At 37.9% G+C, this 14,707-nt stretch overlaps 3 protein-coding genes across 6 annotated transcripts; 1 reads left to right on the top strand and 2 right to left on the bottom strand.

The window, feature by feature from the left end:
• Positions 1–103: 103 nt before the first annotated feature.
• Adi1 (acireductone dioxygenase 1) lies at positions 104–1,947 on the bottom strand. 2 transcript variants are annotated; one of them, XM_065487420.1, is made up of 5 exons: positions 1,838–1,947; positions 1,221–1,348; positions 668–787; positions 421–600; positions 104–368 (listed from the first exon to the last, which is right to left on the bottom strand). In XM_065487420.1, the coding sequence occupies exons 2-5, from the start codon at positions 1,341–1,343 to the stop codon at positions 240–242; spliced, it is 552 nt and encodes a 183-aa protein (XP_065343492.1). In that variant the 5' UTR covers positions 1,344–1,348; positions 1,838–1,947; the 3' UTR covers positions 104–239. The 2 variants fall into 2 exon arrangements, with proteins under 2 accessions (XP_065343492.1, XP_065343493.1); XM_065487421.1 differs by having other exon boundaries at positions 1,895–1,931.
• Positions 1,948–2,293: 346 nt separating this feature from the next.
• angel lies at positions 2,294–5,877 on the top strand. Of its 3 annotated transcripts, none has more exons than XM_065487417.1 (9): positions 2,294–2,482; positions 2,580–3,088; positions 3,141–3,218; positions 3,279–3,442; positions 3,492–3,561; positions 3,621–3,865; positions 4,595–4,890; positions 5,333–5,563; positions 5,622–5,877. In XM_065487417.1, the coding sequence occupies exons 2-9, from the start codon at positions 2,788–2,790 to the stop codon at positions 5,773–5,775; spliced, it is 1,539 nt and encodes a 512-aa protein (XP_065343489.1). In that variant the 5' UTR covers positions 2,294–2,482; positions 2,580–2,787; the 3' UTR covers positions 5,776–5,877. The 3 variants fall into 3 exon arrangements, with proteins under 3 accessions (XP_065343489.1, XP_065343488.1, XP_065343487.1); XM_065487416.1 differs by having other exon boundaries at positions 2,294–2,527; XM_065487415.1 differs by having other exon boundaries at positions 2,294–3,088.
• LOC135941729 (tonsoku-like protein) lies at positions 5,871–12,839 on the bottom strand. The gene is made up of 22 exons (XM_065487413.1): positions 12,644–12,839; positions 12,441–12,568; positions 12,249–12,387; positions 11,900–12,192; positions 11,650–11,847; positions 11,081–11,279; positions 10,969–11,030; positions 10,134–10,605; positions 9,348–9,490; positions 9,051–9,296; positions 8,876–8,996; positions 8,574–8,825; positions 8,016–8,307; positions 7,701–7,965; positions 7,434–7,549; positions 7,194–7,381; positions 6,969–7,144; positions 6,793–6,915; positions 6,577–6,733; positions 6,401–6,522; positions 6,206–6,354; positions 5,871–6,153 (listed from the first exon to the last, which is right to left on the bottom strand). Exons 1-22 carry the CDS (start codon positions 12,660–12,662, stop codon positions 5,886–5,888), a joined length of 4,128 nt encoding a protein of 1,375 aa, XP_065343485.1. The 5' UTR covers positions 12,663–12,839; the 3' UTR covers positions 5,871–5,885.
• Positions 12,840–14,707: the final 1,868 nt, after the last annotated feature.

Genomic DNA, 14,707 nt, shown 5'->3' with positions numbered 1-14,707 from the left:
TTTCTCATCTAACATACTAACAGAAATTTTGCTTCGTTTTCTCCCTAACTTAAAAATTAAATAGGAAACCATATTTTGGAATATCATTAGAAAATAACCACAGTATACAATACCATATAATTTTATTGGTTTAAAATGTGGTATAAAATTTTATAAAATATTGTCTTGTTGAGCACATAAATTCTTAGAATATCAATCCCCACACCACAGTATAGCTGCCTATAGAAGGCCTAAACCGTTTAAGCCTTAACAAATCCCTGCTGAAGTTTTTCAAGATACGCTTTGCGACTGGTTTCATCGTCAGCAGGTCTGTTGATTGGAGTCCAAACTGGCTCGCCAACAAAGTAACGCTTGGCCTGGATGAAATTCTAGAAGACAGAATTCAAATTGAAAGGCTTTCCAGAAGACAATTCATAGTACCTTTTCATCCAATGTAAAGCGATGGTAGATACCAGCAGGGAGGACGAGCAGGTCGCCTTTGCCGACAGCCACTCTGATCCATCGGTCCTGCGAATCTCGGACATCGAAATAGCCTGATCCATCCAGGACAAGACGGATTTCTTCGTCAGTGTGCAGGTGCTCTTCGTAAAAAGACTTGATCTGAAGTTCAAAAGCGTTTTATTAATATTTAATAGTCCAACGTATATACTAGAAATTATATACTAGCCTTTTGCTCGTAATTGGGGAGTTTCTCAGGACAGCAGGTGATTTCATCTTCATATGAGTAATTTCTCTCCTTGCGTATTTTCGCCAGGAACGGATCTGACAGATCGTCGTCAATCGTTATCTGAAAATATTGTTGAACTAATCAAATTAATTTTTTAAACATGGTTATTCTAGCAATGTTGCAAAATTAAACCTTCTCTTTGGCTTTTTAGGAATACATACATCTCTATTGTCAATATTCATGCAGATTTTCTCTCTACCAGCCTTGGAAATTGTTTTGCATTCAAGATAGTTAAATAATAATCACTACAATAATTTTTTTTTTGAATTTTAAATTGTTACGTTTCCAAATATACAAACGGAGATAAGATGATGTGTATGGAAAAGTCAGTTATCGCCGCCGAGTTACAGTTTTCGCCACCCCTAGTTTAACATGGGATTCTCATAAGAACTGGCGAGATGTGTAACCCGGCAGAAACTGTAACTTTACCATATTATCAATGGAAATATGCCCGTCTTTCTTTGCAGCGCAAATGAGGGAAATTTCAAATGACCTTAAAACTCTCAACTCCTGTAGTTGTTAACAGTTCCTCAACGCTGACAAACTGAGGAGGGTCCGTTTGGTGCAATTTTCTCTGGTCGACATCAGAGCTGTCCATGAACCAAGCCTGAACCATGATGACTGCAAAAAGATAATTATATAATATGTTGTCAACAAAATATTGAAAAATTGAACAATGAATTGTAAATATATGGGATTTCACAATGTCCAAACTTAAATTTATATGAAAGGATAAACATGATGAGATTCACATTAAAAGTGCGCTTCAAGATTTTTTTATTTATGACAAAACGCCTTTATCTATGTAATTATCGTTATTATTATTTATAATATTGTATCATAGCACGACGTTATTGTTAATTTGAGTGATGAGTAATTACGAATTTTTGCGAAAATAATAAGAAAAAACATTATTTTCTCATTTTACGTGTTTATATACTATTATCGTATACATAATGTATTATGTACCAATACTCATCACACAAATTAACAATAAAACTTGTTACAATATTGATAATAATAATATTATGTAGTACATAATGCATATTTTGTTTGAAATAACAAATACGACAAATACATGACAACAAAGCAAAAATGATATAAGTTTACCTAAGATTTGAATTGTTTTGACGATGTATGTTAACTGAAAACTAAACAGAAAGCTACCAATCTGCTTCAGCTGCCAGGGGCCAAGGCCTGTGCCTGTTGCCTGTGTATCTCCTGTCTGTTTTTGAAGATTAAAAAATAAACACGCCTACGTTAACATGCTTCCGGTTAATAGTTTGATCAGAATTAAAACCGGTAATACAGATACATTAGAATTATATTATGTACATCACAACACATACAAGACACAAAACCGTCAAATATATAATATATAGATTGATTAAGAAACAATCAATAACATTTTTGAGTCATTCGTCACCTCCTAAAGTCTATGTACAGTATGTATTTTCTCAAATTTCTTTCGGGTCTGATTGAGGTTTTTTAACCGGTACAAATTTAAAAGTCCTTGACAAACATCTGGCACGCCTGTAACATCCCACATCCCCTCCAACCCTTGTTTTATTATGAATTTTTGTGATTCATCTTACATCTTAATCTTACAAATAATAATTTTTGCTGCAGATAATTATTGTTTTATCGAGTTTGTCGTTGATTAATTAGGATTCTCAAAGACCAAAATCAGTAATTTGTGTGTCGTGTTTATGGATATCAGCTAAGTAAGAGTAAAATCTCAAGTTAACAAGCAAGGTGGGCAAAGTTCCTTTTTGTGTTTACGGTTTGTACATACATCAGGTATCTAATTACGTAAAATTTGTTGACAAATAATCCTCCAATTCTGTCTCAGTGTTTGTGCCTGTGCAGTGAAAACAAATTTTTACGTGTATGTTCTGACGAATGGAAACTTCTGTCAAGTTGGATTGGCATCGGCATCGCCAGCAAAACAGCCTGCATTTATGTATTGTGATCCAGTACCCAGCACCATAGCTTGGGCCTGAAGCGTCTATTTTTATCTCTGCATCTGCACTTTTCCGCAAACCGTTCCTCAAACATAAATGCTCAGAAATTTTTTGACAGTCCGTCTGAAATCGCTGCGCAACAAGACATCGAACAACCCACTCCTTTTCCAACTTGTCTGTCCGCCAATCAACCGACAACTCCACTGTTCAAGCCAGTTAAATAAACGGAAGACAGTTCTTGACAGCGAATTTATGTCAAGAATCATGAGCAATTCCGACAACCCGCCTGATAGTTCGTCTCAGCCAAAGGCTGGAACGGCGAGGGATGACAGAGATGACGATGTCCAAATAGTTAAAGAGATTCCAAGGGGTAAATTGGAACCCAAAAGTGGCAAAGGTATTATAAAGTGCAGAGATGTTAAGTTCTTTTTAAATTAAAATTCTTGCAGCCCTCTATCACCCTCAGAATCCGTTAGTCAGGCGTCATCTGGAATTCACACCTCTTGGGCACAAATATTTGCAGAAAGGTATAATCATTATATTGATTGCACTAAACAGCTGCTAAAAAAATCTTTTCCTTTTTTCAGGAATGAAGCCTGAAACTCACTTTACAGTAATGAGCTACAATGTCCTGGCGCAGGAACTTTTACATCAGCACAGCTACCTCTACAAACAAAACCATCCTGACAGCTTGCAGTGGAGCGGACGGTTCAGCAGATTCATCAGGGAGATTAACTACCTAAAGCCAGATGTATAGATTATCTGAAATTATTTTCAGCTTTTTAACAAATCTTTTGCAGATTCTCTGCTTGCAGGAAGTGCAAGAGGATCACTTCGACTCATTTTTCAAAACTGCCCTCGCCAACATGGGTTTGCCTTATTTCCTTTTAAATTGAGAACAATGTTAACGATGACAATTCCTTGCACAGGTTATGTTGGAACGTATAAGCAGAGGACCGGTGACAAGTGCGATGGCTGTGCCATGTTCTGGCAGGAAAGCAAGCTGAAACTATTAGAGCAGACAACTGTCGAGTTCTATCAGCCTGGAGTGTCCGTGCTGGACAAGGACAACATCGCTCTGGTTTCGCGTCTCCAGCTTGCTGGCCGCCAGGTGGTGGTGGCAACCACCCACCTTGTATACAACCCAAAGAGAAGTGATATCCGCCTCGCACAGGTATGTTCAAAAATTTTTGTAGAATTACTTTGTTTCTCCTCGATTAAATGTCTACAAATTATTTGAAATTTTAGAAAGAAGGATTTAACTTGAAAAGAAGTGTTTTTTTATTTCTAGGACGGAAAGCTTTCTTTTGAATTTGACAGTAATCAGACAAACAATAAAATAGGGAAATGATTTGTGATGAGACATGCGATGTTTAAGTTTTGAAAAGAATCTAAAGGTTATGAAATTGTGCTCTTAATTTCCTTTGAAAACATTGCAAAATTAATTAAATCAACTGAAGTGTATCAGAAAAATTTTATCTCTTTTATCACTGCAGCTCACATCTCTCCTAAATGAAAAACACATGATAACACGCTACTTGTCAATTTACACGTAGAGTTTTAATTTTAGAGCTTCAAATAATATTATTTTGAACAGCATGTTTTTATTTCTCCCGATATCACTAAACATATGTTTTGTCTTGTGAACTGCTGTAGTTTTTCAGCAATTGCTACCAATAACAATTGCTTTTTCAATAATTTACCCCTAGAACTGTGAATCATGCAGCACAAATTTTACTTCCAACCCTTCCAACATATTTGAATTATAATCAAGAGTCAGGACGTGACGTGAAGAGTTTTTATTTTTAATAAATAACTTAAATTTAGTTGGTTTTATTTAAATCATTTTGTAACAACCGGTTACTTCCGATTTAGGTACAAAAGTATCTTACTCACATTCTAGGTTCAGCTTTTGTTGGCCGAGCTGGATCGCGTGTCTCACTGCATTGTTGAAGGCACCGCTCAACACCATCCTGTCGTTCTGACTGGAGATTTTAACTTGGACCCAGGCTCATGCGTCTACCATTTGATCACCAGCGGAGAGCTCCGATACGACTGCCTCTCCAAGCCAAGACTAAAGAACTGCTCAGGGCGCTTGTCTCCTCCTTTGGGAAGCAAACTTGTTCCTTCCCGCTTGGGAGTCACTGATTGCTGTCGACATGCATCTGTATTGACTGATCGAAGTGACTACAAAGAAGGGTGTGTATGAAAGGCTTGCTGAAATTGTTTTTTTTTCGGAATAACTCAATGCGTCGCAAAAAAACTTAAGGTTTTTCCGCAATTCATTCTTAAAATACATGCAGATGTGCAACATGCCGACTAAATATTTAATGACACATGTAAAAAAACATGACAGTGCTATGTACTAATTTCGCAATATAATATTATGTCATCTTTTTTGCGTTTTTCATTCGTCTCTGCATATTTCCAATTATATAACGCACAAGTGTTTGATTTTGGTACATATTAAATAATTTATCAATGTCATCATTGATTTTGGCACACTAGTGCTTTAAAAATGAATTATTGCGGTGTAAAATGTTGCCAATCTAACTGTAAATCAACTCATCTTAATAAATTTTTTATCTTAACAAAGTTTCATGCCTCAAACATGCAGACAGTAATTTTATTTTGTTCACAGGGATAGGAGTGTGGAGGTCGTAAATCGCGAGCTGAACATGCTCGGATTGTACCACAGTGAAAGAAGGGCGAATGACGCAAAGAAAATGACCAAAGGAGAGCATCAGTTTGGAACTGGAGTCCTGAAGCACAACCTGCACCTCAAGTCTGCCTATCAGCATAGGCAGTTCAACAGACCTGAAGCCACCACGCACCAAGATGAGTGGATGACCGTGGACTACATTTTCTACAGGTAATTTTACAACAAAGATAAACGTTAAAATCGGATTTTCATTTAATTATGTAAATAGTCAAATGCCTGAAGCATTTTCTACGCGATCTCTGAAGCTTCTCTCAACGTGGAGGCTGCCTACAGTAGATGAGTGCAACGTGATGGGTGCGATTCCGAATTTCGACTCTCCTTCTGACCACCTGCCCATTCTAGCAGACTTTCTTTTATCATAGAAGATAAAAACAGTGATTCAAACTATCAACACTCATAGCAGTCATGATAAAAATGTAATTTTAAAGAAGACAAAATAAAAAATACTACTTTCATTATATAAAGTAACATTTTATTGAGAAATTTGTAAATATCCACCTGGCCCCTTCAGAATCGTACCGTTGTACATTTGGGGTTCAGCTCCAAGGCAACTTACTTTCAGACTTTTAATATGCTCAGCGAGAACTACAGAGGGATCGTACAGATTTGGGCAGCCAGTGGCCGTAATCTTGGTGATGAGCGGCCTGTGTTTCATCAGGGGTTGCAGGCACATGTCTGTCAGTTTTGGGTTGCACGACATCTTTATGTGCTCGATAGCGATGCCCTTTTCGCTTGCAGAACTGAAAGCCTCGCTGATTAATTTGCGCAATTAAGGTCTGCACAGTAACTCACATTGTGAGGCCCCACAGATCTTGGTCTTCCAAGTCGCAGCCAGAAATGTTGAGCTCTTTGATGACCCCTCCAGGCTCCTCTGAAGCAATCACTTTGAGGAACAGCAGCTCCAATTCTTTAGAAACTGAGGTTTCACCGCTATTTTCGTCCTATGATAGCTTTTAGTAGTGAACAAAAAGCTGAAATATAATTTACCCCTTCATTGTAAGAGATATCCAATTTCTTCAAATTCCAAGCGTTTAATCTGCCAAATATGAATGACATTCCCTTGCAGGAGAGACCGTTGTGGCTAACGTTCAAGTCTTCAATAGAATCCACTGGAGGATTTTAAAGTTTGTAAGTTGTGAGTTGGTTGGAATTTTAACCATTACATGCAAGAAAAGGAATGTCAGAGTAACTCTCAGGTAGCTCTAAATCACAGTCGCTGATGTTGAGTGAAGTGAGTTCCAAATTTTCCAACAAATGAGCTAGCGATTTCAAACCGTCTTCACCAAGCATATTGGAGCTCAAGTCCAACACTCTCAGGGCCTGCAGGAAACAGCAACTCAATCAAAATTTCAACACGTCTTTTCCTAGGAAAGCCTCACCTTCAAACAATTTGACTGTTCCACCCTGTCACCCAAAACAATGATCCCTTTTGAAGTGACATAGTTGCAGGCAAGATTAAGACTTTGTAGGTTCACAAGGGAGCTCAAAGCTGTGCTCAGCATCTACATAGTTAAATTAGTATCTTGCTGAAAAGACTTAAATAATCAGAACAAACCTCAACCCCTGGGTCTTCAATACCGCAGCCTGACAAGTTGATGGATTGCAGTGACGTTTCTTTCAAAATGCATTTAAATATCGGTGTGATTTGCGATCCAAGAGGCAAATTCTTCAACATCAGTTCCATAGTGGCCTGAGATCCTTCCAAACAACGCAAGACGTGGCTATCCTCGCCTGAAACTCTAAACTAAGCACACCGTTTAACAGGGCTCGAACTGCTTACGTATTTTGTCTGCTTTGCACGCTTCCTTATATCTCTTGGACACAGGTGGCAGAATGAGGGATTCCACGATGGCGCAGACCTCAAGTTCAGTTTCATTTGGCCTCAATATAACACTGATGGGGTCTTCTGGAGACATGATAGCGCCATCAGAAGTAGTCAAAGTCAATTTTGGCTCCATTCCTTCCAATCTAGGCAATATAAGAAGTATTTAAATAAATTAAAAAATACTGCTGGGCTTACTTCATGTAGCGTTCAGCGATTTTTTCCGCCAAGGTTCCTAATGATATATTTCTCCCACTTATTGGCACTAGCAAAATCTTGCCCTGGATTTTGGCTCTAACACTGATGTTCTCATCCTGCAAAAATAGTCTCAGTTAACACAACTGCACCACTACTGAAATATCCCTATTTTATAATGTTGTGTTATATTAAGTAACATTTTGGCTTTGGATGTGGGAAAAGTGGCCCTACTGGTCCATAACAATTAACAAAGTTAAACTTAAGTACCGCAGGGAAAAGTTTCTTTGGCGATGCGCTAGTTTTGATCTTCTCGGGGTTGGTAATGATTCGCTGTCTTTTGGCTGGGCTTTTTTTAGCTGGAGAGATCCTAGGCAGTCGTTTTTCAATGAATTTAGGTCCTACGTCCTCTTCACTTGACGATTCAGAGTCAGGACTCACGTAATGGTATTCACGTTCAAACGTTTGTTCAGTCTCTAGGGGGACTATTTCTGGAGAGGATGCACCAGATGAACTGGACGACACCAGACTTTTCCTGCAAATGAATCAGTTAACAATGATTTTAATATATAATGCAACACGCACCTTTTGCTGCGTTTATGTTGAGAATCAGACCTCGTTCCACTCGAGAGCTTTCTCTTGAATGAACCAGCCCTTGAAGTGCTTGCGCCAATGTCGTCCACGAGCCACTCTTGATTGGCAATTTCCTCAGACACTAAAGCAGAAAGTTGCTGATTGTACTTCAGAGGAGCTCTCGGCTGTGTGGGTACGTTTCTCCTTTTCACACTTTCTACAGCATTTCGATACTCGCTCACAGATGAATGCGATTTTTCTCCTCGGCGGCCAAGTAAAGGACTATCATCATCACTTTCAGATGCTGGAAATACATTTAAATTGCCTTGAGTTCAATAAATTGAATATTATGTATTCACCACTTTATACAAAATAAATTTAAGTTTGGTCTGACAAAAACTAATTTACACTGAAAAACATGACAATCAAAAATCCTGAGAGCTGATACACAGAATCTATGCAAAAGCCTGTTTTATTTCATTATCAAAAGCAGTTAAGAAATCATGAGTTCAGGCAGGTTAACCAGGAGACAGAAAGAATACATGGTCACTATTATAAGAAAATATTCACCTCCTCCTCTTCTTCTTGCTGATGGACGAGCGGAATCATCGTCATCATAATCATCATCAGAGTAAAGAATTCTCTGGGTCTCCTTCCTCCTCTTCATGGTGCGCAGCTCGTTATCATCTTGTGAATCCCTTGATAGTCTGCTCCTGACCAGCGCTGGTTGAGTGCCAGCAGTGTTTCCCCTGTTTTGATCGTCATCTGTCCCTATTACAAACTCTGGCTCTGCAGACGACTGCGCCTCTACACTCTCTCCAACTGTAAAGGAATTTTTAAGTCAAGATTATATAGAAATTGAAATAAATTACCTTTCAAGAGAGCTTCAACCATTCTTTGCCGCACAGCCTCACATCTCTCAATTTCGTCCTCTGTTAGTCCAGGTTTATTTCTAGAGTACCATTCATCGAAAATGTTCACAGCATTTTCTCGCTATTTAAAAACTCTTTTAAGAATTGCTAAAAATTTACTTGCAGCAGTGCGAACCTTCGTTGTCTTGAGCTCTACTTTGGCGCCCATATCTAACAGAAGCTCCATAACAGTAACCTGCCCCCAGGAAGCGGCATCAATCAATGGTGTAAATCCATCAACAGCCTTGGCGTCAAATTTTCCCTGCTCATTGACATTTGCCCCGTTTTCAATGAGAAATTTGACTACTTCAGCGTGCCCATGATGAGCAGCCTCGTGGATCGGGGTCCAGCCACTGTTGTCGTATACAGTCACGGGATGTCCCTGCAATAATATGAGGTAAATTAAAGCCAACCACAAGAGAACGTGTCTCACATTTTTCACGAGCGATTGCACTCTGGCCAGGTTTCCCTTAATGCAATTTAAATGAAGAGGAGTTTCTCCCTTTTCATTCTTCGTCATCATTGACCCTGGTCTCCGCCTTGTACGACTTTCTCTCGAAACCTTTGGTTTAAGCTCTGCAGAATATTAAATTTGTGTAAAAATTACTTCGTCTACACTAAAAATCAGGTTCAACTCTAAACTAACTCTAAAGGCATCATTATTTTGTTAAAATTAAGAGAAAGTAAATTTGTTATGTGCAACAGGAAAAAAGAATGAAATGCATGAATAAATCAAGTTTAATCATTTCTGATTTTGACTACCCCTAGAGCCCTTCTCCTAGTTAAAAATAAACTCTGGTCACAACATCTAAAATTTAATAGAGTTTTACTTGTGACTTTTTAGTTGGTTTTGTGCTAAAAATGCGAAAAACATTTATATCTTTGCTCTATGTATTTATTACAAAATTAAAAACAGCTTAAATTCCCTCAGGCTGCGCCGTTAAATTTTCTCAGAAAAATTTAGTACGCTAATCAAGCAGCAAGCACTGCCTCTTTAAATAAAATCATTATTTATTTCATTTGTAGCGAAATTTAACCCATACACCGTTGAATATATCAAGACCAGAGGAATTGGGGTTGCCCATCTCAAAAGAGGTGAACCGATCAAAAAAAGAAAATTTTAGAATTTTACTTTCAACTACTTATAAAATTACTCATCTGATAACTAAGTGTATTCAGCATAGCAAGAATTACAGACATTTAAATCAACTTGGCTTACCAGGAAGCGCATCCAAATCAATGCTCTCGTGGGCTTCGACTGTTTCTACTTCCTCAATGTCCATGGGCTGACTGTCCTCTTCTTGGCTGCCAAGATTACTCCGCAGATTTAGAATTTCATTCTCCAAGTCTTCGATTATTCCTTGGTCCTGCGAGTCGCCGTAATTTTTGTGGTAGTTGAGCAGGAGTTTGATGACATCCACTTGCAACTGCACATTCTGGCTAGACACGGCCAAGGCTCTCGCGTGCTTCAGATGTTCCAGTTGGGCGGCGTTGTCGTTGCGTCTTTCGCACAAATTGGCGAGGTTGATCCTACTGTTGCACTCCTCTTTTGGGCTGTGAGCCCACAGCTCGCGCTCTCTTTCGTAATATTCAATGCCTTTTTCAAATGCCCTCATATCCGCATAGCTAATTGCAATGGAAACCAAGGCAGCGCTTCTGCTTTTCGCGTCTTCGTCCAGTTTTTCTGAATACTGATTTTGTTTTCAAATTAGTCTTATTGAAAATAACGGTTAGAAAAATTTCTTATTGAATTATTTCTAAGAGTGAAATCTATCTGTTGTTGATTATTAAACGAAATAAATTTTATAATTCGCACATCGATAGATTGATCGCAACGAGTACCAAGCAAAAAAATCGTTGAAAATGATAATTTTTTAATTTTTAACTGACTTAGTCCTGATTTGGTTTTTAAACATTTTAAAGATTATGAAACCTAAAAAATTTGATCTGTTAGTTGTACTCAGCAATTCAAATTTAATTCAATTGTTGCTCTTTCAATCCACTTAAATGGCTTCTTGCCGTGAAATTAGTTAAAAAAAATGTTGTGAATATACCTCTAGCATCTTTTTGTAATAAGTGACTGCTTTGGGGTATGCCTTCAAGTCAGTTGAGTAATCTGAAATTTCAAAAATTAAAACTAAGCCTTTGATTCATTTGCGTTTTCACCTCCTAGCAGCTCAAACAGTCTCTTTCTCTCTGCATAGTTTTCTTCCTCCATATTTTTAAGTTCCTCAAGCGTGTTCAAGACAAAGACAACCTTTTTCAAGTGCATGGTGATTTGTTCTTTGCTTTCGTTTGAGTTAACCAAGTAGGCTGCACACAAGCACGCCTTTGCTTGGTCAAAGTCTCCAAGCCCAAGCAGCATCTGTTGGAAAATTGATTAATATCAATCAATTTCACAAGGCAGTTTTAAAAAAATCCCCGAACACTGATTAGTTCTGTTTGTTGCCAAGGTCAAAGAAAATAAATGCGTTTGTTGTCTGTAAATGATAAGTAAAAATTTTCCACCAAAAGTTTGTAAAAATTGACATCATTTCAGATTTTTTTAATTTCAACACTGGCCAACTGGCCATAAAGATTTTCAATTTCCACAATTTCCATAAAAATAATTATTTTATTTTTTAAACATATCAAAATTTCTTCTTTGAGTCTTTTCTGTTTTCCCGTAAATCCATTAATGGCTCAAAAATAAAAATTTAGTCAATTTACACTTTGTTACAAAATTTTTGACAAACCTCAGCCTTCGCCTCTAAAATTTCCAGCTGCAAATCTCTTCCAGTTGAGTCCGAAATGGCCTCAGCAAGACTCAAGGCTTCATTAATCGACTTCATCCCCTCAGCGAGGCTTGTTTTACTCTTGATAACGCCAAACACTTTCAGACATTTAGCCAAGTCGTAATACGAGCAGCTGTTCTTACGACAGACACTGACCGCCTTTGTTTCACAGATTAGATCACGCTTTAACACCTTAAACGTATCTCCTTACCTTAGAAGCACTTTTCTCAGCTTCATCAATTTTTCCTTCTATTTCAAACGCCAAAGCAATGTTCATGTAGATTCTCGACTTCATTTCAGCAGCATCTTTATGAGAAATCTTGTCAGCTTCTTCCAAGGCGATTGCCAATTTCAAGCTCTTTTGATTTGCTTTGTAAGAAAGTTGCAGGAACTTTTTCTTGTCAGACTCTATGTCGGTTAACTGGCTTTCATAAAAATAATATCGAGCAATGGATGCTTCAGCTCGTTGCATTTCGATCTGATCCCCTTCCTTTTCAGCTAGAGCTGTGATAAAGGATTTGTTGAAAAGAGACTGTCATATTATCAAATAAAAATACTACCTAGATAGGCTTTAAAGTGCTTTTCAGCCTGGTGGGCCTGAGTGACATCGTTGGTGTTGATGAGGGCTTCTCCAGTTATCCGATGCGCTAAGGCAACTCGTAGTTTATTCTTGTCCTTCGACAGGTCACCCAAGAGCTCCTGAACAAGTCATGAATTCTAATTAAAATATTCTAATTCTGCTGCTCAAAAACCTTTAGCTCGTCAACTGCATCATCAAAATTGCCAGCTTCTTGCTTTTTAATTGACAGCTCCGATCGGACGCGAAAGATTTCTTCAAAGTTTCCGTCATTTTGAGCTTTTTCCAACTTTTTCCGAAGCTCTGGAAAAGGTTAACCGTTTCATAATGCCATCGAATTAGTGAAATTAATTTTTAAAAAAACAGTGCAATTCATACTTTTCTCAAATCGGTCCATTACGGCTCTGTTTTGAGTTCCAGGATCGTTGACACGCGTCTAAATGCGATTATCCCTAATATCGAGGTGTAATTCTTCCATTCGCAGACCAGGATTTCAGCAGATAGACTTCAAACACGAAGAAAATCGAGAAAAAACACACTGCTCGCTCTACTAGCGTCCGTGTTTTAGTCAGCGAGTGTGGCGCCGGTTTGGCGCCGGAATATCACGATCATATGTTTGTGTTGATGCTGAAGTATTCGCCACGTCCCTCCAGAGGGCACGGCAAGTCCCACGGCAAGGGAAAGATATGCAACCTGTTTGACAGTTATGTCGAGCAAAAAGCCTATCTCGTTTCGCCATGAACAATAATGGTGTTGATTTTATTTATACATATTTATGAATGTATTAATGATTTTTGGTTATGCGTATTTAACTAAATCATACGAAAACTCTAAATAGTTTAAGAAGTGTTTTAAACAACTTGACGATAACTCAACAGCAAAAATATTGAAGAATGAAGACTTGAAGCAACTCGCAACACAAAGCTTTTATAAACGTGCAACGTTGGGATTTTTTTATGGCATTTTTGGAAAAAAACACTATTTCTGTTTCAGACATTTTAAGGCTCTGTTTAACGATTTCAGTCGTTCTGTGAGCCAATTTTACTCATCCTTCAGGTTGAATTCAGACAAAATAAGTTTGCAGTGTTTGCCCAAAATTACATTTTCTGTCTTCAAGCGTGTACAATAAAGAATTATTTATAAACACAAAAAGGAATGTCCAATTAGGGAGTTTATTTCTACGAAAGGAAGATACAATTATATTCTTTTTGGGAAAAATACACTCCATTAAACTATATAATTGTTCTAACTTGTACAACTTGAATATTTAGCTCAACGATCGAGGCTATTTAAAATATTGGTTTCTTCAAATTAATTGTTCGACTAAACATCAAATTATTACCATGGTGACAAACCGGTAAAATGAACGATACGATCGTTTGCGCGACAAAATAAATATTTAAATTAAAAAACGCCCTAATACAGGTGCTAAAAAGAAATTACAAAATAAAATAAAAAAATTGTGCAAAATTAGATTTATGGAAGAAAAAAATATCGAACTGGATAAGTGAACGGTTTTGAGCAAAATTAACGTTTTGAGGTGAGTTTAAGGGTGATGTAGACAGGTATTACACGATTTTTAATGTGGCTCAAAAGTATTTAAATTGCATAGTTCGCACTCACTTAATCGGATGATGGAATGAAAGCAGTTGTTACAAAATCTAAAAATAAAAATTGAAACCGTTCACCTGTAAAATGCGATTTTCCAAAGATTTCCCGCTCGAGCTTAGTGCAGGCGGAGGCACAGCAGCGTGAGAGTCTATTAGCATTGTGCATCAAGTTATTCGACGTACGCGCGTGTTCTATATAGCGACAAGAGAAATTTATTGGTACTCATGCATGCCATTCTTTCATATAAAATAATTGCACCGCTGCCTGCTTTTTCATTAGCGCCTGGTTGGTGCAGTGACAGCTTTAGCAATGCAGTTTGATATTACACTTTTCTGCAGCATCATCCATCGCATATATATCGCGCGTCCCGGTGAAATATTTGCATGCACAGCGTGCGCCCTGGCATTGTTAATTTTTTTCACTTTGATCCCCAGCTCGGTAATGGAAAAACGCTGTGCATTCATCGGATTGCAAAATATGTATTTGCGGCGTGTGACAGCAACAAGCACATAATATTATACTTTTTTTTTGAAACGTTGCACTTTCCGTGCGTATTAACTGTCTGGCAGGTTTGTAGGTCAGATATGTACGCTGATGCAAATCTGCTGGCATTGACGCAGATTTTTTCTGCATAATCGACAGCAATTGCTTGGTTGAGAAATCGAAATTGAGTATTCACATTGCCCGGTTTCCCGAGCGCTTTTCTGACTTTATCAGCTGTATATTTCTGTTGAATTCTTTATTGGATTTTCTTATTTATATCGTTATTTCGCTGTTTGAATCAACATGAATAGACGATCACAACGTTAAAAATACGATCTGAAAATTGCA

This window comes from Cloeon dipterum, chromosome 4 (assembly GCF_949628265.1).
Source record: "Cloeon dipterum chromosome 4, ieCloDipt1.1, whole genome shotgun sequence".
Lineage (NCBI taxonomy): Eukaryota > Metazoa > Arthropoda > Insecta > Ephemeroptera > Baetidae > Cloeon > Cloeon dipterum.
Note: the sequence above shows the minus strand (reverse complement) of the source record. Positions and strands in the feature narration are given on the sequence as shown.

Excerpts from the sequence above, each read along its gene's own strand:
- Adi1 (XM_065487420.1), bottom strand. The coding sequence starts at position 1,343 with ATGGTTCAGGCTTGGTTCATGGACAGCTCTGATGTCGACCAGAGAAAA. Across the intron at positions 788-1,220 it reads CAGGAGTTGAGAGTTTTAAG|ATAACGATTGACGACGATCT; the intron begins GTCATTTGAAAT and ends CAATATTTTCAG. Across the intron at positions 369-420 it reads GCTTTACATTGGATGAAAAG|AATTTCATCCAGGCCAAGCG; the intron begins GTACTATGAATT and ends TCTGTCTTCTAG.
- angel (XM_065487417.1), top strand. The coding sequence starts at position 2,788 with ATGCTCAGAAATTTTTTGACAGTCCGTCTGAAATCGCTGCGCAACAAG. Across the intron at positions 3,219-3,278 it reads GCACAAATATTTGCAGAAAG|GAATGAAGCCTGAAACTCAC; the intron begins GTATAATCATTA and ends TCCTTTTTTCAG. Across the intron at positions 3,866-4,594 it reads GTGATATCCGCCTCGCACAG|GTTCAGCTTTTGTTGGCCGA; the intron begins GTATGTTCAAAA and ends CTCACATTCTAG.
- LOC135941729 (XM_065487413.1), bottom strand. Across the intron at positions 8,997-9,050 it reads TAGAGCTCAAGACAACGAAG|CGAGAAAATGCTGTGAACAT; the intron begins GTTCGCACTGCT and ends GTTTTTAAATAG. Across the intron at positions 7,382-7,433 it reads ATCGCTGAACGCTACATGAA|ATTGGAAGGAATGGAGCCAA; the intron begins GTAAGCCCAGCA and ends TATATTGCCTAG.